The 21,818-nt window shown below is 35.9% G+C and overlaps 2 protein-coding genes across 8 annotated transcripts; one reads left to right on the top strand and one right to left on the bottom strand.

Annotated features, from left to right (window-relative positions):
• Positions 1-2,125: 2,125 nt before the first annotated feature.
• On the top strand, positions 2,126-18,461 carry PHF10 (PHD finger protein 10). Of its 3 annotated transcripts, XM_085315526.1 has the most exons (12): positions 2,126-2,635; positions 3,188-3,318; positions 4,224-4,307; positions 5,672-5,805; positions 5,923-6,072; positions 7,001-7,110; positions 8,694-8,847; positions 10,407-10,463; positions 11,218-11,373; positions 16,155-16,263; positions 16,534-16,722; positions 18,233-18,461. In XM_085315526.1, exons 1-12 carry the CDS (start codon positions 2,583-2,585, stop codon positions 18,316-18,318), a joined length of 1,413 nt encoding a protein of 470 aa, XP_085171652.1. In that variant the 5' UTR covers positions 2,126-2,582; the 3' UTR covers positions 18,319-18,461. The 3 variants fall into 3 exon arrangements, with proteins under 3 accessions (XP_085171652.1, XP_085171653.1, XP_085171654.1); XM_085315527.1 differs by lacking the exon at positions 10,407-10,463 and having other exon boundaries at positions 2,128-2,635; XM_085315528.1 differs by lacking the exons at positions 10,407-10,463; positions 11,218-11,373 and having other exon boundaries at positions 2,132-2,635.
• On the bottom strand, positions 16,870-21,812 carry CUNH6orf120 (chromosome unknown C6orf120 homolog). 5 transcript variants are annotated; one of them, XM_085315529.1, is made up of 2 exons: positions 21,581-21,812; positions 16,870-20,272 (listed from the first exon to the last, which is right to left on the bottom strand). In XM_085315529.1, exon 2 carries the CDS (start codon positions 20,226-20,228, stop codon positions 19,677-19,679), a length of 552 nt encoding a protein of 183 aa, XP_085171655.1. In that variant the 5' UTR covers positions 20,229-20,272; positions 21,581-21,812; the 3' UTR covers positions 16,870-19,676. The 5 variants fall into 5 exon arrangements, with proteins under 5 accessions (XP_085171655.1, XP_085171656.1, XP_085171658.1 ...); XM_085315530.1 differs by having other exon boundaries at positions 16,870-20,275; XM_085315532.1 differs by having other exon boundaries at positions 16,870-20,275; positions 21,514-21,594.
• Positions 21,813-21,818: the final 6 nt, after the last annotated feature.

Raw genomic sequence — 21,818 nt, forward strand, 5'->3', positions numbered from 1 at the left:
GCGCGGCCGCGGAGCCGTCGTCGTCCGTGGAAGGGTGTAGGCCGCTTCCCGGTGCGGTGTTGCCGCTCGTTCGGCAGCGCCCGCGTCGCCGGGAGGACCGCGGAGAGACAAAGTTTGGGTCTGGTGCCGGGCGCGTCTCTGCAGGCCTGAGCGTGCCGCGGGGCTCGCAGCCGGCCTTCCCCGGCGCTCCTCGACTTGCAGCCCCAGCCACCCGGTGCCGCTTCTGCCCCTGCTTTCAGATACAGATTTGGCAATTGCGTTTTGAAAGAAATCGTTAATTCCGGCTTTCCAGTTATCCTTGAGTGTTGTTACTTAGATCGTCTGCGCGGTGTGGTGGGTGGGCATACCGGTGCCTGYAGAGTTGCCCTGCTTTATAAGTGCTAGGAGATGGGTGTTTGGTTTACATCACCATGTATTTTGAAGGGAGGAAGGGGCTTTGTGGACCTTCCAGTCTACTTTCTACATGAAAAAAAGCATGCTGTCCTTTATTATGATTTTCAGTACAGTAACTGTACTTGAACAAGTCCGAAGTTGCAGTGCGGGTSTTTTCACTTTCTCTGTAGAGTTCTCTGCAACAAATTGTCTTAACTTCCCAGAAGTTTTCTCTCTGAGCCTCTGTGACTGAAATTGCTGAAGTTTTCAGCAGATTGGAAAACAGAGATGTAGATAAAAGGGCATTCATCTCTCCTGTGATATGAGTGCTCAGCATTCATATATATATATATATATATATATATTTTATACAGTACTGAATTTAATAAAGTGTCAAAGCAGGAGAAACTGATGCAAAGCACTTCCTCCTAATCACTGTGTTGAAACCTGTCTTTTTAAAACATTCTGAAGTCTTTTGGTTGTTTTTGCATAGTGAAACATAGCTTCCGCTCTGTTTAAATATTGTCAGTGTAGTTGAAAAAGTTTGGAGAGCATTAGTTTCATGTGTGGGAAGTAATGACGAACTACTGATGACGTAGCTTTGTCACAAGAAAACCTCTCCAGCGTGGTGGTGTTTTCATTGGGGACTGCTATTTAGTTTTTCTAATTGGTTTTACGTGGGGTACTGTTAGTGATACTAGGAAAGAATTATTGCTAATACCTGTGAAGATGCCACTTACATGGTTCTGTAAGTATAACTTTATTAAGAAAGCACAGTGTGCTTTAAACCTGCTTCTAAATTTTTGTTCTCACTGTATGAAAGATACTTCTCCTACTCATGGAGAAGAACACATTTCTCACTTAAAGATCTGTGAAATACAGTAAATAAACCAAAAATACAGGAGACAGATGGGTATCTTCTCTCTGTGGCCTATCTTGACTATACTCTGAAATGTCATGTAACAAAAATAGTGTACTGTAATTTGCTGGAATTCTTTTTAGTAATAATGTTTTAAGTGTCACAGTGGTAGGTAAAATGTACTAGAAGGAAAGATGTTTAAGGTAGACCTAATAACTGTTCTTGTCATTATTCAATAAGTATAACTGTGGGTTTGATCCATTTCTAACAGGTTAATTCTTCTATCCTAAACTTTACAAAACTTGTGAAACATTATTCTTTCATACTGCTCCACTTTTTTTTGAGTTTCAGTTACTTAAAGTGTTATTTTGTTCATGGCTCTAATACCAATAGGTGAGTCACTTCACTACTTCTGCCTTCTGTTTCTTGTTTGTAAACATACAAAGTAATTACTAAAATGCTTTGAGATTTGTTGATGGTGAGCATTACATAGGTGGTGTGTAGCGTTACTAGACAAAGCAGTGAAAAGCACAAGAAGGCCAATGGGATCATTGATCTGCCAATTTTACCAAACTTGTCTTTTTTTTTCCTCATTTTTTTCTTTTTTACCCTTTATTCCATTTCTTTATACAAATCTCATGAAATCTGAATAGTAATTTCTGTAGCTTAATTTCTAAATGCTCCCTTGCAATAGCTTTTATTTCTGAAGATGAGATTTGTCTTTTGTATCTGTTGCAATCCAACTTCATCCATCAGTTTTTCTACTTTTTTTTTTTCCACAAAAGACAAGTCTTTGCTGCTTGGTATACTTGTATCTTTGGGTAAACTGTATATACCATTCCTTTTATTTTAACCCTTTGAGTATAAATTCCTGGTTTGCTGTTGGTGGTATTTATTTTTTTATAAGCATCATCTGTCAGCAAGATCCTGGTGTTTTTACCCTGTGTTTGCTGTGCTTTTGAGAGCAAGCCTCACTAAATGAGAATTATTTTTCATTGATTGTCATCAGTGAGGGAAGTAGTGTTTGCTGGGTCTGCAGCTGTCTGGCTGTGCATGATGGTGTAAGTAGTTTGCATCTATGCTGTCAAGAATGATGAATTTGGTGGTCAGAGCCACTGCTCTGTCTGTTCTGCACACCGTCTATGCAATCTATGTTATTTTGCAGAGAGTATTTTTAAATAGTTTAGTAATTCAAGGGTATTTAAATTGAAGTGCTTGACCATATAACTATACTTTTTTCTGGTGGTTTAAATTATCTGTTCAATACTTTTAATGTTTATCTTCATTTTCATTTCAGGATGATGCAGAAGAAAATTCCAATGATGGTAGTCAACCATCCAAAAGACGGCGTATGGGGTCAGGGGACAGTTCTCGGAGCTGTGAAACTTCTAGTCAAGACCTGGGGTAACATCATTTTTCAGAATTTTCACATTTTTTTTGCTAGTCTTGTTGTATTGCTCAATATGCTCCAGTATTACCTCTTCTACTTTCTCTGCTTGTGTAGTCTTCATATGTTTTTCTGGAGCGAGGCAGTGTTCTGTGAGTAACTTTTTTTTTCCAGCCAATTTTAAGAGATTTTATTTTAAACTGTGCAAAACATGCTGCAGTTTAATTTATAATTAAGAGCACATATTACTTTTAAAATGCTATGTATTTTTGATATGAATTTTAACATAGTAGTGCCTGAGTTTCCTGTTTTCCTATATTCTCCCATAGCATAGATATGTTTCCCATGTTCTCCCATAGCATAGCATAGATTTCTTCATATGCTATCCCTTAACATATTGATGAATGCTATTTTTGGGAAATGTGTGTGAACTGARGTGTAACTGAATGACTTCGAATACAGCATCCTGCTAATCTATTTCAAAAAGGCTTATCTAGTTTGTGATAGGAATTGTTCATTCACATAAATAGGAATTAATTTTTTTGGGGGGGGGGGGTCTTTTTGTTTAGATTTAGCTACTTTCCTGCTGAAAATTTGATAGAATACAAGTGGCCACCAGATGAAACAGGAGAATACTATATGCTTCAGGAGCAAGTCAGTGAATATTTGGGTGTGACTTCCTTTAAAAGAAAATATCCAGGTATCCATGCTTTTATAAGTTCTTTTTCTAAAAATTTCTGTCTTCATATATTGAAAGAGTAATGTGAGTCTTTTTGACTTCAGCATCAGCCAAATTATTATAAAAGACACTGGCAAAAATAGATTGAAAAATAGATTGAAATTGTGCATGTTGTACTTTCTGTTTTTGTTGCTAACATGTTAGTTGAAAACATATCCCCCAGTTTTCAAAACAATTGAAGACTTTTCAGTATTGCCCCTGAAAATCTGTAAAACATCTGATTTGGAGGTTAGAAGAACCAAGTGGCTTTTGAAAACTTACCTCAATTCCTTTTTTTTTTTTTTTTTTTTTTTTTTTTTTTTTTTTTTTTTTTTTTTTTTTTTTTTTTTTTTTTTTTNNNTTTTTTTTTTTTTTTTTTTTTTTTTTTTTTTTTTTGATTTCATTGGGCTCTTATCTCTGCATTCTGTTTCCTAAATTGCATCACACTTTCTATATGGTAGAATAATTTAAAAATAAATTTGGGAGATACTAGAATTTAAGCCTTCATTTATTCAGAATTGACAAATCCTGTTCTTCTGTCATTAAATTTATTTTTAAAAGGAATATTAAAAGAAACAAAGAATGTCCTTTCACTGCTTTTCCATGTTCTATGCGGCTGAGCTCTTCTGGCATTTCCGTTAAAATTAAGATTTCTTCAGTAAATCTATAAATAATAATTGTGGGCAGAGTAGCTTAAAAAACTAGCCATGTCCTTAGAACGTGTATTAAAAGAAACTTATAAAATTACCATGTTTGTAGAAATGGTAATATAATACAGGCTTACACTACCTGGAGATAAAATACTTCTACTTACTCTGAAAGATGTTGTTATGGAGGTATTTGAGTAAATTTGCACATTTTAATTTTTTTTGTTATTTCCTTTGCAGATTTAGAAAGGCGAGATCTGTCTCACAAGGAGAAACTCTACCTCAGAGAACTAAATGTTATCACGGAGACTCAGTGCACGTTAGGTAAGAAAACAAATTGTTACATCTCTTGTTAAGATATTAAAAATACAACATACTGATAATATGATTCAGTTTGATCGAGTCGAATTGTGTCACCCTGAACAGAAAACTTACATTCTGAAATGAAAATTGATTTGTGTAAATTGACTGTGAAATATCACTATTACAGGTTATTTTTTTAAAAAATCTGTTCTAATGATTTAACAAAATCCCTTCAAAATTGTAAAATAACTTAGTGCTTTTTTCTCTTTCTGGAAAAGAATGTGATGCTTCAAACTAACAAGTACATGTTAGTCTTGTTTTTTGAGCTAGCTGGGACTCAGTAAACACTGGAATATCATATAGGGGTTGCCCTATGTGTTAGAGTTTAGAGTGATGTCGGTTAAAGCACTTGAATATATTTGTAGCAGAATAATATCCTTGATATGGCTTATTTTGAAAGAAAATAGTTCCTTCCTTCCTCTGCTAACATATGTGACTTGGAGCATGTTATAGATCAAATGATGTCCATCATTGTGTTTTCCTGTATATCATGTGCAAATTTTATATCATTTTATACGTTAAGAATAGTTCTTAGTACACTGACCTGAATTTCCTACCTGCGTGGCATCTTGATTTTTGTGCAAGGAAAAAAAGTATCTAATTTTTGTTATAGAACGAAAACACTCTTTCACCTAACATATACAGTAGAGGTATATGCTATGCTTGCTATCTCCATTTTTTAACGTTATGGTAATAATCAATGGGAGCAACATAAAATCAAGCTCCACTATATTGGCAATGGCTGGAGATCAGTTGTATTGGAGACTCTTTTTAAGAGGAATTCTGTATTGTAGTTGCAGACTGAGATACTCATGTCTGAGGCATTTCAGACTTCTGAGCTTTAAGTACCTTTGTTAAGGGTCAAGGATCTCTGGGCAGTTCCCTGTTCTGAACCCTCACGGTGAATCTTGATTTGTATAGAGAATATAACCTAATTTAAGATTTTACAAGTGAATTAAATTAGTAGCTCACCAGCACTAGAAGGGGAGGTCCTGCTTGCTTGATCCTGGCTATTGTGCTTTTCAAACTCCTTAATAAATTCATCCAGAATCAATATGAAGGTGGTGACTGAATTCTGTAACTGTAAGCAAAGAAAGAAATGAGCCCTTCCTCTTAGGGTAGGAGTAAACCCTTAAACAGCCCAAATCACAGAAAGTTAAATGGCACAAGTTCACTCCTGCTTGAGAGAGGGGGAGAGAGAGAGAGAGAGAGAGAGAGAAGCATTGTGCATAGCAGATTGTCAAATTTAGTTGATTAACTGTGGGTTGTTTATATCCTACAATAATTTTGCCAGATAGCATCGTTATTGTTTCTATCTACTTTAGGTCTAACAGCTTTGCGTAGTGATGAAGTAATTGATCTTATGATTAAAGAATACCCTGCCAAACATGCTGAGTATTCTGTTATACTGCAAGAAAAAGAACGTCAACGAATAACAGATCATTATAAAGAATACTCTGTAAGTAACTAGTATATATTAAATGAATCAGATTTGTAACACATCGAGTATAAGAAAAAAGCATTTGCAAATGGGTTTTGAAATGTGTGTGAATTAATTAAATTGTTTTTATTTCAGCAAATGCAGCAGCAGAACACGCAGAAAGTAGAAGCTAGTAAAGTTCCAGAATATATTAAAAAAGCTGCCAAGAAAGCTGCAGAATTCAACAGTAATTTAAACCGGGAGAGAATGGAAGAAAGAAGAGCCTATTTTGATTTACAAACACATGTAGGAAGATTTAAGTTTCTTATCAATGTCAATAGGTAGCTCTTTGCTTGTTCTAATTAAGGTATTTTTTTTAGTAGCATTCTGTCTTACCATAAAGAATTTTTTATAAGTCTTTTTTCAGATATGATACCTTTTGATATAGGGACTTAAACAGTTTTATCATTAAATTGGTAAAGCTGCTAAAAATAATAATCTCAAATATATTTTGTGTGAAAACTTTTTTTTAATTGAATGTATTTCTTTGTGAGGAAGCTTTTAAAATTCCAGTGTTATTTTTTTGTCATGTCTCTTAACCTGCTGATAGTATTAAAAAAAAGAGAAATGTTTAAGTTACTAAGAAGCTTCTGTTCATATTATTTCTATAAAAAATGAAATAGCTAATGAAAATAAGGCCTAGAAAATTGGTAGAGAGCACCCTTAGGTAATACACAGTTTACTTTGTATCTCTTTCCTTGCTTAGGAAAAATTTTAGAAGTGTTCCAAAAAACCTAAGCATTTTTATGCAAATATATTTATTTCATGCTTCTGCTATGCATAATTAAAAGAATATATATTATCTTGCATTTTGAAGCAGGACTGCACTGCTTAYCTAAAGCAAGTAAAGCAAAAGTGGTCTTGGTATGTGAATTATTACATGGCAGTCTATTATGGAGAGTTTACGTTTTTCTGATACTGGCCCCTGTTAGAAGTAGTCTTATCTGATATTAATTTGATTCATAGACACTAATTGGATTCAGTCTGGAATATTATTTTTTGAGTGGGATCTCTTATAGTTTTAATGAATTGGATTGCCCGTGGGAGAACTCAGATAGCTGTTCCAACTTAAAGGGAGAGACTTGCTAGTTCAGAATTAGTTGGGGGGGGTGAGGAAGGCTCAGAAGTTTGTATGGGAAACAAAAACTTCATTGCTTTGTATTAAACAATACAGATTATCCAGGTGCCTCAAGGAAAATACAAAATCTTACCTACAGAGAGAACAAAGGTTAGTCCTTATCCAGTGGCTCTCATACCCGGCCAGTTCCAGGAGTACTACAAAAGGTATTTTAAAAGCATCCTAACTGCTGATTCTGGTTGCACTGATCTATTTTTTCTACATCTAGCTGATGAAAAGCATATGAGTGTATTTACTGTAAGTTTTTAAATTAATTTTATGCTTGAGGCACTTGCAAGTCTAATAGATGTAGAATGTGACATCTTCCTGCAACAAAACAAATGTAGTATTGGCTACAGCAGTGTTTTCTGCGCTGGTATGTGATGGTGCCTCATATTTGGCCTACTCAGATGTTTGCTATGGTAAAAGGAGACATTGATTTCACTCCTGCCCACCTTGTGTGTTTACTTAGCTTCTACCTTTGCATGTGTGACAAGATTAATGGCACTACATCAACATGTTGTAATGCAAGCTTGTGATTAAATGATTTCTGTGCGACAGTCTTGCTGTCTTGTTTTTGAACTTTTTTTAAAAAAACTTCAAAAAATGGTTTAGTCTTGTGAGTTAACACTCAACTTTAAATGAAGTTGGATTTATAGGTAAGAGAGAAAAGCTATTACTCTTGGATCATTATACTTTACAGAATGTGTGTGCTTGACTGTATATATTAATTAAAAACTTTATCCTATGGCATGCTCCCATTTTACAGGCACCTACTAATTTAAAAATTGATGATTAAGTTTTGCTGTCTGTAAAACAGAGATGATAGTCATCCTCTACATGCAGTTTTCTTTAGAGAAGAAGCTTTTTATCTGCATCTACCTTTCTTACGCTGTGTACATACAAAACCCCCCAAATGTACATGTTACTGGAAGTTCAGAAGTATTTCAATATTTTTACTGTAATTGAATTAAAAATATTAGATGTTTTGTTTATTCTGCACTTAACAAGCTTGCATGTGAAACTGCTTATCCTTTTTAATGGATAATACAGGCTTTCAAAACATGCATCAAAATAACATCCTACCTGTTAAAATGTTTATCTCTAAAAGAACTTGCACTTTTTCTTAGTATTTAAGGACAAAAAGTGCATAAACACAAGTGTTAGGCTGCGCCTGGCTATAAGCAACATGATTAGATCTTGATCTTCTGAAATTATGTTTTTATTTGCACTTCATTCAAACTTTATTTGTTCTTCAGTAATCAGGAAACTAGGGCATAAATCTATAGTCTACTTATTTTGCTTTGGACTAGTTGTTTGTGTGCCTGGCTTAGAACTGTTGTGTACATGGTGTGTGGGTACTATACATTTATAAACAAAGTGTATAGTCTGTTGTTCATAGTAACATGGGTTGATAGAATGTTTATAAGGATTTGAATGGCCTTTTATGATTATGTAGATTTGGAACATTGCAAATATATTATTCCTGTTCCATGAATACCCACCTACACAAAGACAACTAGTACTAGATAGGCAAATGTTTGTGAGGATAAATGAGTATTTCTGTCATTTTCAGAAATGTGTGCTTGTTTTTTATGGACTTTCCTGAAAAAGGAAGCTAGAATGATCCATGTTTCTTACTGTTCTTCACTTAACTATTTTTGTTCTGTGTTTATAATGTATGTCTATGCATGCTTAATAATGCGCACAGACATTAATTTCCTTCTTTTTTTTTTTTTTTTAACTTTAGATACTCTCCAGATGAACTTCGTTACTTGCCATTAAACACAGCTCTTTACGAACCCCCTTTGGATCCAGAACTGCCTGCGTTGGACAGTGATGGAGATTCAGATGATGCAGAGGAAGGTCGAGGTGATGAAAAAAGGAAAACCAAAGGCAATTCGGTGAGACAAATTGAAAGTATTTTTCAATAAAAATACCCTTTCCATTTACTTTTTAAGTTTCAGTAATTTCATAGTGGTGTCTTTAACAACTGCAAAATGAAGGGGAATCATAAAATACCCTTCTTTTTAGTACTTCTCTTTATTTTGTGACACTGCTCTCCAACTTTCCATTTTACTTATTTTAAAGTAAATCAAACAAATATTTGAAACATCAAGCCCTCTCTTCCCTCTTTTTAAAGAAACTTTGAAGAATCTTCCCAGCTGTGGCGCTTTTGATAGATCCTTTCCACCAGGTGATGGGACAAGTTGCTAACATTTCTAAGTGGAGATATCTGTAGTTCCACGGAATCTATTGCTAAAACAAAGGAAGTGATGCCCTGATAACTTTTTCTTCTTGTAATGTAGAATCAGAAAATAGAACAGAAACAGTTACTTTATGCTAAAGAAAAAGCAAAATCACTCTATTCTTTGCTTTACAGTACAACTTTAACAAGATGTATACATTCTGTATTGAACACAAACATGAAATTAACTCTTTCTGGAAGTTACAGGAAACTTTTACATACCTACTTGATAGTATTCTGAATGCTCTAGAGCAACTGAACCTTAAAGGGACTGTCAAGTATAATTGAAGCTTTGGTATAGTTAATATTGTTGACAAACATCTTATGGAAGTTTAATCCTATTCTTGGGAAAAACAAATTTAAACTAAGAATTTCTAGTTCAGTTGACTAGTGTTTTAGGTAGTCGGTACATATAATGTTAAACTTAGCTATATAAAATGATTTTTTTGTTTAAATATTCACTAGATGTTTTTTACTGAAGAAGTAAAGGGGTCACTTTGGTAGGCTAAACATGGAGAAGCAGCTGTTAATACAGCCTTTCTGCCTGCATTTTTTTGGGTGTGGGGGAGCCTAACTTGCTAAATGTCATCACAAACTCTTGTTGACTTAGGCTTGCTCCAGTTGTGTTACAGTTGATCTTCAGGTCATTTCTGCCTAGTTCCCTTTTCCATTGGCTTCTGTTTCTGTTAATGGTGAAGAAAAGTAACTGGACTGAACAGACTATCTTTTCCTTTTCTGCAGAAGTTCTGAAGGCATTTTAGTGACAGAATATAGAAGCCAAAACAATTGTGCTTGTGCTGGGAAGGTATAGGGGAAAACTGAAGATGAGATTCCTGTGGAGTGGCTTTGGCTATAGAAGCAGGGATTCTCCATCTAGTCATTGGGGCATATGATTTGGGACAAATATTTATTGATCACTAAAATGGACAGTTGTTAGGCACTGCCTGTTTCTGAGTTTTGGGGAACCTACTGTTCTTCAGATCTTCCTGGTGAGTCCCAACTATACACCTTTTCCTTTTCTGCTTCCTCGTTGTTGAAGCCAGGTTCTGTTCCTTTAGAGTTTTGATGTTCCTTTAGAGTTTTGATGGACCTGACCTAAATAATCCTTCCCCTAAAATAACTGAAACATACCATTTCTTGTTGCCACAGTATGCTTTGCTTTTGTGTTTTACTCTTCCCTTTGTCCTGTGTTTGTTTTGTCTATTTTGATTTTAGGCTCTGGGATGTAGGCTGATTACTGTTACATTTATACAGAGTGCCTTTTACTGTAAGGTACCATTGTTGTTGTACCTTTTGGTTTTACTGTAATAAATGCAATTAATCATATTGTTTTCTGCCGAAGCCTTTCGGAGGCCTTTATTAACACTTTTCTGAGAAAAATCTTGTGATGCTGTTCTTAATTATGCTTATATTGATCTCTCGCCCTCTTTGAACCTCTTCCCTTCCTTCTTGTCTCCCCATCCTTCAAAAAATGCATGGACTGCAGCACATGTTCTGTTGTTTGGTTTTATATGAAATACAGAAATGTGTTTTGCCTTTGGCATTCTTCTGCTGCAATCCAAGGGAAATATGTAGATTGCTCCTGGTGAAAATAGTAGATGAGGGTGGCAGAAAACCTTCATATATTTAACTCAAATGCTGTTTAGTAGTACACTTTAAATGCATGGCCAGGGCACTTTTAACTTTTTGCTGGCCAATTATTATGTAAATGATGCATCTTGCATATTGATATAGTGGATTTCTTGCCAATGTTTAAGGAAAATGGTTCAAAGAATTAACACTGTACTCCCACTCTGACCTCAAGATACCTGGAAAACATGATTGCTGCTACTGATGCCAGTCTCTTAGCATGAGAAAAATAGGCATTAAAGATTATGAGAAAAGGTATTCTAGGCTGTGATGTACCCTATGCTTCTGTAGAAGGAAAGGTGTATCCTTCTTTTACATTAGTTGGCTCTGGGGCATAGGAAAGACTTGTCTGTCAATCCAAAAAATAAAAAATATAGCTATGGTATTTTTATTATAGGACAATTCGTCTGGCAATGTATCTGAAGGTGATTGCGCCACAGACAACCAGGAGGATTCTTTTCAGGGAAGACAAAAAACAAGAGACAAAAGTGCTACTCCAAGAAAAGATGGTTCCAAACGTTCTGTATTGTCCAAATCAGTTCCTGGGTACAAGGTAGAAGAAAAAAGCCCCTGACTGAACTTCTTTACTGACCAGCCTCTCCCTGAAATACTCGTTTTTCAATAATATGGAACTTCTGCTTGCTGTACTTCACTAGCTGCTCTCCTGTTGTGTGCTCCATCTGTTTGCTTCCTTACTTCCTTTTTGCTATTATTTCATGTGGGGCTTTTCCCTTACTCTACCCCTACAGTGACTTCTTTCTGTTAGCTTCTCTGATTCCCTGGCTGTTACGTCAGAAAAATCCATTGCGGTTTTATTAGTAGAACTATACATCTTTCTGTCTGCCCTAACACAGAAGTCAGAATTATTTGCCAGTTCAAAACTAGCATTCAGTATTAACCATTATTATTTTTTTTCTACTATTTAGTATGGCAGCATACCAAGAGATGAGTGCTGTAAAGTGCAGCTGTATGGCTGAATATATTGTTATGACATTCATTTTAAATAGTCTTTCATCCTGAAATGTTACAATGTTTAGGATGGAAGGCAAGAACTACAGTTGTACAGGCAACACTACATAACCACTTTAACAGTATATGGAAAATAGCTTTCTATGTAGGTTCATGCTACAGTAGAAAAGTTTATAGGCAATATGCTTTTATTCAAGCTAAAGAACTGATTAGGATATTAAGACACTTGAGCTATGAGTTAGTAATTGCCAAACCTAGGACCCAAATCATCAGTATTATATAATAATTTCAAAAATCAAGATAAAAATAAGTTTAAGATAAAAATGCATTTCAGAAGAAATGGGAATTGACTTGCATTATTTATGCATTATCAATCTGCATTCTTAGGGGGAGAGTAGTATAATATAATTCTTTTAAAACACATACTGCCCAGTCCTGTTCCACTAAGCTAGTGAGAGTTTTCTATTGACCTACACGGGAGAAGGAACAGGCCCATAAAAAGAGAAAAACACTATAATAAGGTAAGGTTTAGTATATAGCAATCAGGGATGCTTGTGAAAGAGGTTATTAAAAGCAAAAAGCCAGAGTTCTGGCAATGACAAGATGATACACATTGAAAAACTGTCTCAGCAAAAGCGAGCTGTTGATAGTTTGTATTTAATATTCATAGTTGTTTACTGTCTAAGTTTATCAATTTAACAATGAACTTAAAGCTTTTATTAAGAAACTAATTTCCAATGAGATTTGGACAGCTTTGAATGATAAACTTTCTCTGAATACAGGAACTGCACGAGTACACCTTTTGCAGTTCCTAACAAATATCAAGCTCCAGCATTTCTCTCTTCAGGAACTTGCTAGGAAATATGCAAACTATGAAGTTTTAGACTGTGGTACCATACATATTTTTTTATATATGTAACTTTGCAAATTGTTGTAGACCTAAAATTCTTACCAATATTCTAGGAACATGAAATCCAAAGATGGAGCTTGAATTTTTTTTAAGCTTTGTTTAACTTGACATTAGAGATTGTGTGCCGCTGGTTTACAGAAAGGAGTTTCATGTAGCTGTGAGATGCTTCAGTAGTTGGTTGGTCCAGTCTATTTAATGGCCTTTTGAATGCATAGAGAGAAAACTGATGGGGCAGAACTTTAAGAAAAGTCTTGAACTTCTATTTGTAGAAGAATATTGATAGTATATAACATTTCATTTTGAAAATGGATTCAAAATCACCAGTTGTGTTAGTAACAAGATACTACTGTGAACTTACAGTGCCACATCTTTGCAATGTCAGTGTACTCTGCATCAGGCTGTTGATACTTTAAAGGTGGTGATGCTGTGTTGGGAGGGTGAGAGGACTGGGTTTTTTTGTTTGTTTGTGGGAATGTTTAAATGCTTTCAGTAAACCTAATGACATGAGCTGTTTTAACTGATAAGACAGATTCTTGTTTGTTAGTCTATAACATCACCAGATAATGACATACCATATGTGCCTAAATGTTAAGGCACTTAAGTTGAAGGCTTAACTGATTTTAAATGTTGTCCCTGTGATTGCTAAATACTTGTAATATTTTGTTCTGTATTGTTCTCTAATATTTGACTATTTTTCTAGGACAGTAATCTTTTGGTTACATTCAGTTAAAGTTGAAGGATAATTGTTTTGGCATCAAAATGTAAATGTATAGTTATAGCCACAGTATGAGTATTACAGGATTCACACACTTTCACTGAGTTATTTTTAAGTAAAAGAAATTATGTATTTTATATGGAGCCATTTTTATTGTCAGTTCTTTAACAAAGAACAGTTAGCATGTTTTTTACATTTTGTCACGTTACGAGTAGTGAGTCTTCATTGCTGCAGGACTGGCTACTRCAATTGCACACATAGGGTACTGTTAAAGTACAGGAGACTTTTTTTGCACATAAAACTGAAATGTATTGAGAAGCTATATTTTACAACACTTCTGTTTTGGATTCACTGTATACGAAAACCGAATGCTTTGCATTCAGAATAGGACCTTATAAAAAAAGGGTCTAGTTGGAATGTTTAATTTGAGGGATGCAGCACAGCAACATGGAAGTTAAAACTTACACAGTAGTCAGCATTTTGGCCCTGTATTCCTTTTTCTCCTCCTTCCTCACTGCAAGATGATGTGGAAAGCAAAATGTACTCTTAAGTCAAACGAGATACTGGGACTTCCCATTTGGATTTGATACACTTTTTACATGGTGTTCTAGTAGTCTAAAAGCCATTTATGATGGTAGAACTTGAATTGTTTTGAAATGTGAATAGTCTTGCCTTTTTTCATTTTTGTAAAAATACTTCCATACTGTTGGAATCTTATTTTTAATAGGCTGTGATTCCCCCCGCCCCCTCAACATATGCGATTTCTGATTAACACAGTTTAGTGAAGTAAACCTATGTCAGATTCTAACTTTAGAATTAGGTGTATCCAATGTAACTGCATATACACTAACACAGGTACACTTACCCAAAGATAGCTCACTTTAGTTTTGGTGGCGTGCAAGGGAGTTTGCTGCTGTATGTTAAAGGCAGTGAAATACAAATTGATAACAGAAATTAGAATTTTCATTAGAGAAGTGCTCTTGCTATTTTAGAAAGGCTTGGTTTACTTAGATATAGATGGAAACACAACAGAAATTTAGAATGTAGCCTAAGCGACAGAAGGGTAAATGCTAACACTAATGAGATTTAAGCATGTGCCACTTTTGTTGGAAGGAGCAGGGTATAAAGGTATACATGTAGGACACACAGAATAGTTAACAGTGAAAGATYTGATGTGTGGTTTTTGCTTCCATTATATTTATTATTTTGTAGAGACATTTGTGAATGTTAATTTCTTTTATCGTTTTATTATATTTATGTATAAAACAGGTTGACTATGCTTTTTTTAAAATAAATAAGCAAAAAAAGTCTGTACGAATGCCTCTGTCATCTTTTGAAAAGGAAGTTAACTATAAACATCTGGTACGGTGTTTTGCTTTTTAAATAAAACTTCAGTTTTATTTATTCAAATTCAGACAATTTGAAGCAGACTGCAGCCGTGTTTTTAACTTGGAAGCAGATTGAAAACTTCAAGAATCTGGAAACAAAGCAATGCGTCCTGACAACTTAAAAATGAATTAAGATACTAATTGTCTTGCTAGAAGAAAATAAACTGGGTGGGGAAGTAGATTCATTTAAGGATGAGTTGTATTTCAAAAGATCTTTTTTTGCRTATAGTTATGTTTCCACCTTTATTTATTTTTATTAAACTTCATTCTCTTCCTGTCACACACGTTTGGTAGTTGCCTGGGACTCTTTCTTACTGACAAGCCATTTAGTTCCTTAGAACTAGGACATACCAGGATATACCTTGAACTCTCTCTAGTGGCCAATAGCTGCTGCTTTGCAGCAACATTTTTAAAAAAGCTTTGTTACTAGTAGATTTAAAAATCAGCAGGGACTATATGAATTTTAATCTTTGTTTCTCACCAATTTCGTTATGTAGTGGTCAGTGCTCAAAAATGTAACTAGTGAAATGTTTCTGAAATACTTAATGCCTTATTTCTGAAATACTTAATGCCTTATTTCTTTCTTGGTTTTCATTAAGCTAGAAGTACTGTAGGTGTATTTTTGGGGTTACTAATGCACAATTAGGTGTAATACACAAATATTTAATTATTACACAAATATTAATCCATTTAACAGGCTAGTATTTCTCTTTTACTTTTTAAATAGATTTTATGGACTCACATATGCTGCAGATGATCACCTGACATTATAAATGTAAAACTATAGTTTTACAATAGTAAAAGTGTGTACTACTTAATGCAGTTATGACTGGACACAAGAAAAAAATYGTAATGAAGTGTATAGTAAGCTAATCAAATATTTTGAAAGCTTAAAGATACAAAAATTGAGTTTATTGCTTTTATCATTTAGTTAAAATTCTATATAGAGAGTCAAACATCATACAAATGCAAAATTGTATTTAACTTTTTCCATAGACAGAAAATGGGCAGAGATTCATAAGCATTCTGTTTAGAAAATAATACTGAAATTATTAATGCTGTACCGCATTTAATTTACACTGAGGGAAATGTTAGATGATGAATTCATAGGAAGAAGCTAGTACAAGCTTTTGTTCCAATTATATTGCTTACTACTCATGGGCCAATTGCAAAATTTTATGTAGTTGAGATTAAGTCTGCCTGTCGATTACTGTCATATGATTTAAGGGTCACCTCAATAACGTCAAAGCCAATAGTTCATTATTTTTTAAGAATTAAGGAACTATATTACATTTCCTGTTAAATCTATAAATTCTTCTGGAATGAATTATAGCCCTCTTCTACCCTTCCAGCCAAAGGTCATTCCAAATGCTATATGTGGAATTTGTCTGAAGGGTAAGGAGTCCAACAAGAAAGGAAAAGCTGAAGCACTTATACATTGCTCCCAGTGTGACAACAGTGGTAAGTATCTGTATACACTAACTGGATCCCTAAGGGTTTTTATTTGCCAAGTCTTTTGTGGAAATATTTAGTGTACTAAACTTGTGTACTAGTGGCCTTTTCTGTCCTCCTCCAAAACCTCATCTCTACTTAATATGTATTAGCATGTTCAATGCACTGTGAGATCTTACTGGGAGGTGAGCTAAACGTCAGCCTCTGTAAAAGCAAACAGACTAACTAATTTTAAATTTCATTTCAGACACAGTAGTAATAATATTGGTTTTAATCCAGGCCACCCTTCTTGCCTTGATATGACCCCGGAGCTTGTTGCTATGATTAAGACTTACCCTTGGCAGTGTATGGAGTGTAAAACATGCATTATATGTGGGCAGCCTCACCATGAAGAAGAAATGATGTTCTGTGATGTATGTGACCGTGGTTACCACACATTTTGTGTGGGGCTTGATGCGATCCCTTCAGGTAATAAAGCAAGAGTTAATTGTTCCCTTCCCCTCTACTCTGGGGGTCCTGGGGTTTCTCTGTCAGGATTAATATAGGTATTGCTTATGAAAGAATTGTTTAAAGTAGTGTGAAGGGCAGGAATAAGCATATCCACACTGTAGGAACTGAATTTTTAATAAGCTTTATTTCCGTATATTTGGTTGTTTACAGTTTAACCTGGCAGTTCCTAGGAATTAGGAAATATAATTGGCTTTTACAACAGAATCCAAGCAGACTCACCCAGAATTATATTTTTGTTATATTTCCAAAGAACACTGAGAATAATTACTTTTCTTCATAAAAGAAACCTGTAAAGAGGCTGCATTGCTGCATATTGCTGGAGTATAACTTTCACATTGAAGTGTTTGTGCTATTAGTTCTGTTTCTAAATTAAAGAGTATGCTCAATTTAATATTTGTAAACACCTTTAAACTCCTTCCTCTCCCTTCTTCCCCCTCCCCCTGCTTTTTTTTTTAATTAAACAAAACTGGAAGTAAAGTACCTAGATGTCAGTCAGCCTGTACCTTTAAGTTACCTGGTCACTCCTATTACCTGGCCAATTCAAGGCAGTGTAAAGAAAGCTCCAGAGACCTAAATTACTGGTAGCATTCTCATTTTGTGTAATACTAGATCCATGGTATGCAGTAAGTTCATGAATATGTAAGTGCTCAGTGGCTCAAATTCAGTGATGTCAGTATTGCCTATAACTACAGTATTTCAAATATGAACAAACCCCTGTTGTATATTTCCATTTTGGGAAGTACCCAAACCAGCTGTCACTTCAGTACAGGTTCTRTGGCTGATTTAACTTTTAAGCTGACTGAAGGACAGAATCTAAAAAACAATAGATTATATTCCAACAAAACCATAAAATTAGCAAAGCAACTTTATGATTCCAGCTGTTGTAATATAAATAGTTAATGTTTCTGCTCTTTTCTCTACCTGTTATTGTTCCTTTAATAAATGAGTTTTAGGATGAAGTCTGGTGACAAACCCGTGCTAGCAGCATAATTTGTGCTGCCTGACTGCACTGAAATAACTGACACAGATTTGGGGTCTAGTACTCTGTGGCAGAAGAATGGCAACATTTTTCAAACTGCCATCCACTTCTGCTCAAAGTAACTGCCCATAACTTTGAGTTGTGGTCATTTGCATGAAAATTTAATTTGCAACCTCGAACATAATTTGTCAAGTTCTTTCCTTCCTATAATCACCTCCTTAACACTGCTAGCTCTTGTATCTTGTGGTCCATAAACATGAGTGTAGCCAATTATTACATGTAATGAGTCTGCAAGGAAGGGTGAATTTTATATGCTACTTCCTATACCTTTTATAAAAAGATATTTACACTCTAAAGGAAAACACTGGTTATTTACATTAAATGAGCTACTACAAATAGATTAGCACCTATTAAAAGGGTGAAAGGTGCATACTAGAGGAGTGAGTATCAAAGGTGGTTTCCCAATAATTCATAACTTTCTTTTCTTAGGTCGCTGGATTTGTGATTGTTGTCAGAAAGACCCTCCTGTACCCAGAAGAGGAGGAAGAAGGGGAAAAAACAGCAAGGAGGGATAAAAAAAAAAAAGGGCGGGGGGGCAAAACAAACAAAACCCTTCAACCTTGTTGTCCAAAACTTAACTGCACAAATTTAAGTGATAATCTGGTGCTATTTAACCAACCACTCTGAGAGGAACAATACCACTTTTTTTTTTTTCTTTTTAACCAAATAAACTTTTAATTTTGGCTATATAATTTTTTGTGATAAAATCCACTAACTGTATCCTGTCAGATGTCTAGATAGAAAAGCCAAATTCCYATTCAGAAAGAGAAAGCCTTCAGTAATGAAATTTAAATTGTATGTGCACCACTTGTATAAAACTACATTAACATACTTGTTCATTTTGGTGTACTTATCAGCAAGCTCTGTGAAAAGAAAGTTACAGAGCAATTTGAATGTACACTGTTTGCATAGCAACTGGTTACTTTGTAAGATCTAACCAAAGCAAAAATATTCTTGGAAAAAAATAACTTTCAGGTAAGTGTGGACATGACCTGACCTTCTTAAAATGTGCTGTAAATTCCCTTCAGTGAGAGTTTTCTTTACAAGTTAATGACTAATTCATAAAGATGTACTGAAAGAGACTGTAAACATGTCTACCAAAAAAAAATCACTAAGTTATGAAGGGAGGTGTAAGAAAACACCTCCTAAGCTCAGGCTACTATACGCTGCATTGCTTTTAGTCAGGAATGTCATACTGACAGATAAGAACAGCTGAAGGCTTGCTCTCTGTATAGCAATAATGAAGAAACAACATGCACTTGATTCATGTCATGGATGTGCAGAGGTGATGAGTGAGTGGATGGGCCTCCACTTGCAAATGGTCAACTTAACATAGAGCACAAGCAGTTAAAATACAGATCACCTCTTGCCTTCGGTGTTTATTTGGGTTTTCCTTCCTTCACCCTAGTTTCCTCTAGTTGACTTAAAAGACATTGCTGACTAGTTTTACTGAAGATGCTTGTTAAGAGAAGCAGTAGATCTATTTTTTACAAATGCTTTAAATTGAAAGGGGCACTGAAGTGCAGCATTTCAGATTTTTTTTTTATATRAAAGTTGATAGAAAATACTGAATTAGAGTTGATTTTTTTCCTAAGCACCCATTTAAAGTGAATTTAGTAAGATTCCCATCTGTACATTCATTTTTAAGCCCTGATCTCTGAAAAACACCATAAATACTGTGCTTGCCGTTCATTTTACTTATAGGGGAGGATTTAAAATTAAGTATGGCTTTTCCTCCCCTTCCTTTCTGCATTTAGAAAAAGTAACCTGAATACCCTTTCAGGAAGCTTCACAAAGAGTACTCAGTATTACAGCAAGTCATTCATATTCAATTTCACAGGCTGAAGTGTGATTTAGTCCAGTGTGTATTAATTTAAAAAAGAATTTCAAGTATTAGTTTCAATATTCCAATAAGTATAGTCCAGAAAACAGACTCCTCATCCTGAGATTCATCTTCTGTTGAATGTTTCTGGTTTGTCTCCATTTCTTCTGGGTTGTAAGAAGCCTCACCAAATGGATATTGTACAACTGTTCGATCATAATATACTTTCATTTCAAACTCGCTCTCCAGGTGAGAAGGATGACCATAAATCCCTATTCCCACTGGGCGGCGGAAGTGTGCTGGTACATGAACAACATCTTGGCCACAAGTTACAGACTGTAACTCATATTCATCAAAGCTAGGGTGAAGAGTCATATCAGATACATACAAGTCTGCATCACCTTTTAAACTCCGCATCTGAAGTACTATCTTTCCCTCATGATTTAGTCTCAGATAACTGTAGTTTCCAGCTCCAATCTGACCTTGAACAACATGAAGAAGAATCCATTCTTCAGGCACATCCTCTTCCTCAAAGGTATTTACCACAAACAGTGCTTGAGCTGCCACAAATGTTATCAGGATTCTCCTCCAGTGTGTTGCCATGGCTTAAGTTTTACTCAGATTCTTCCTATGTCACATGCACTAGCCTGCTAATACAGAATAATTCAGGTTTTAGTACATTTCATTCTTGGAAGATTTCAGAGGGATTCTTTTTAAAATTGATAAGATTTTAAAAATGCCATCCAGTCCATACAAAGTTAAGCAGAAATTAACCAAGCAGTGGTTCTTTCATGCAGGACTGACATTGAAGCCTTAAGTCTAATTCTATCTGCATACATGGGGCAGTGTGAAACATATTAAGATAGATGAAACCGAATAATGACTTTGGCCTCAGTTTGAAAATGGGGGGGGGGGAAGAAAGCAAGCTTTGACACATTTGAAGAAGGTTAACTTTTTATCAGTTGTTCAGAGGAGCATCCTATTTTTCTCCCATCCCCTCGTCTAACTTCAGTAGATAGTTAAGGTAAAAATCTGCGTGCATAAATGAAGCAGTACACATTCTGACATTCCTCCACTGGGAAAGCAGTTATAAGCAAAAACCAGCTAGTGAGGTAACACAACAGATATGATTCTCCTGTGTGAATTACCTGAGAGACCTAAATTGCCCTATTTTCAWAAAGACTCTGCTACCACATACACACTCAGACCTTCACAGCACTTGTGTACAAAATAAAAGGTTGAAGTTAYTGGGACAAGAGGTAGACTGAAAGGTCTGTTAGCAAATGAAGGCCCTTGTAGCCCTTACCTCTTTTATTGCCTGCTTCCAGCCAGGCAGCCGGAAAGTGCAGCACTCCAGTCCTTTGAACTGTTGCACCAAATGTGTGTGCAAAAGGAAGCAAAGTTTCAAACTTTGCTGGAGACTAGCCAAAACATGCAGCAGACAGAATTTTATATGCAAATGATGGTCAAGGGTAGTAGCCACAAGCACATGCACTTTGACATTTCAGCCTCATTCCTTCCGTAAGGTCTGCACGACAATTACTTTAAACATTAAAGTTAYTAATACATTGCTTTGCACTTGCTAGCATCAAAACAGACTGCATGGCTTCCATTGACATGACACAGTCTAGCCTAAAGCGTTTACAGTTACATAGATGCATTGAAAAACAGTGCACAAACATTTCCGTAATTCCAGATTTTCTGTCCGAGAGGCCTCTCTAACACAAGGCCACAATTCTGCAAAGACAGCAGGAAAAATGCAAGTCCAGCACTCAYGGAACATGTTAGACTGACAAAAAAGCCAGGAACAGTGACAGGAAAAACAGTCTTCTGCCTCCCCATGCCAAAGAACCGACTACCTGCCGTTTTTAAAGCAGCAGTGAAATACCTGGGAGGAGGAACAGGAGGAGAACCACAAACGGTTCGGTTATCTGAACGCAAGCGAAAGGCCGTACCGTTCGAGTCTCTTAACGATCCCGGCGCTCTGGCACCACCACAGCCCTTGGAAGACGAGGTGACGACGTTCCCGAGACCTTGGACAGGGCCAGGCGCGCCTCTGCCCGCCGCCGCCGTAACTCCTTCCTGCCCGCCGGCGGCGCAGGCCCCGGAGGCACCGAGCGGCCCCGCCGCACGGGCCGGCAACGGCTCCCGCGGCGGCGCCTCCGCCGGCCGAGGGCCGGGGCACGGCTCGCC

This window comes from Rhea americana, unplaced genomic scaffold (assembly GCF_003343005.1).
Source record: "Rhea americana isolate MKP2758 unplaced genomic scaffold, rheAme1 scaffold_43, whole genome shotgun sequence".
NCBI lineage: Eukaryota > Metazoa > Chordata > Aves > Rheiformes > Rheidae > Rhea > Rhea americana.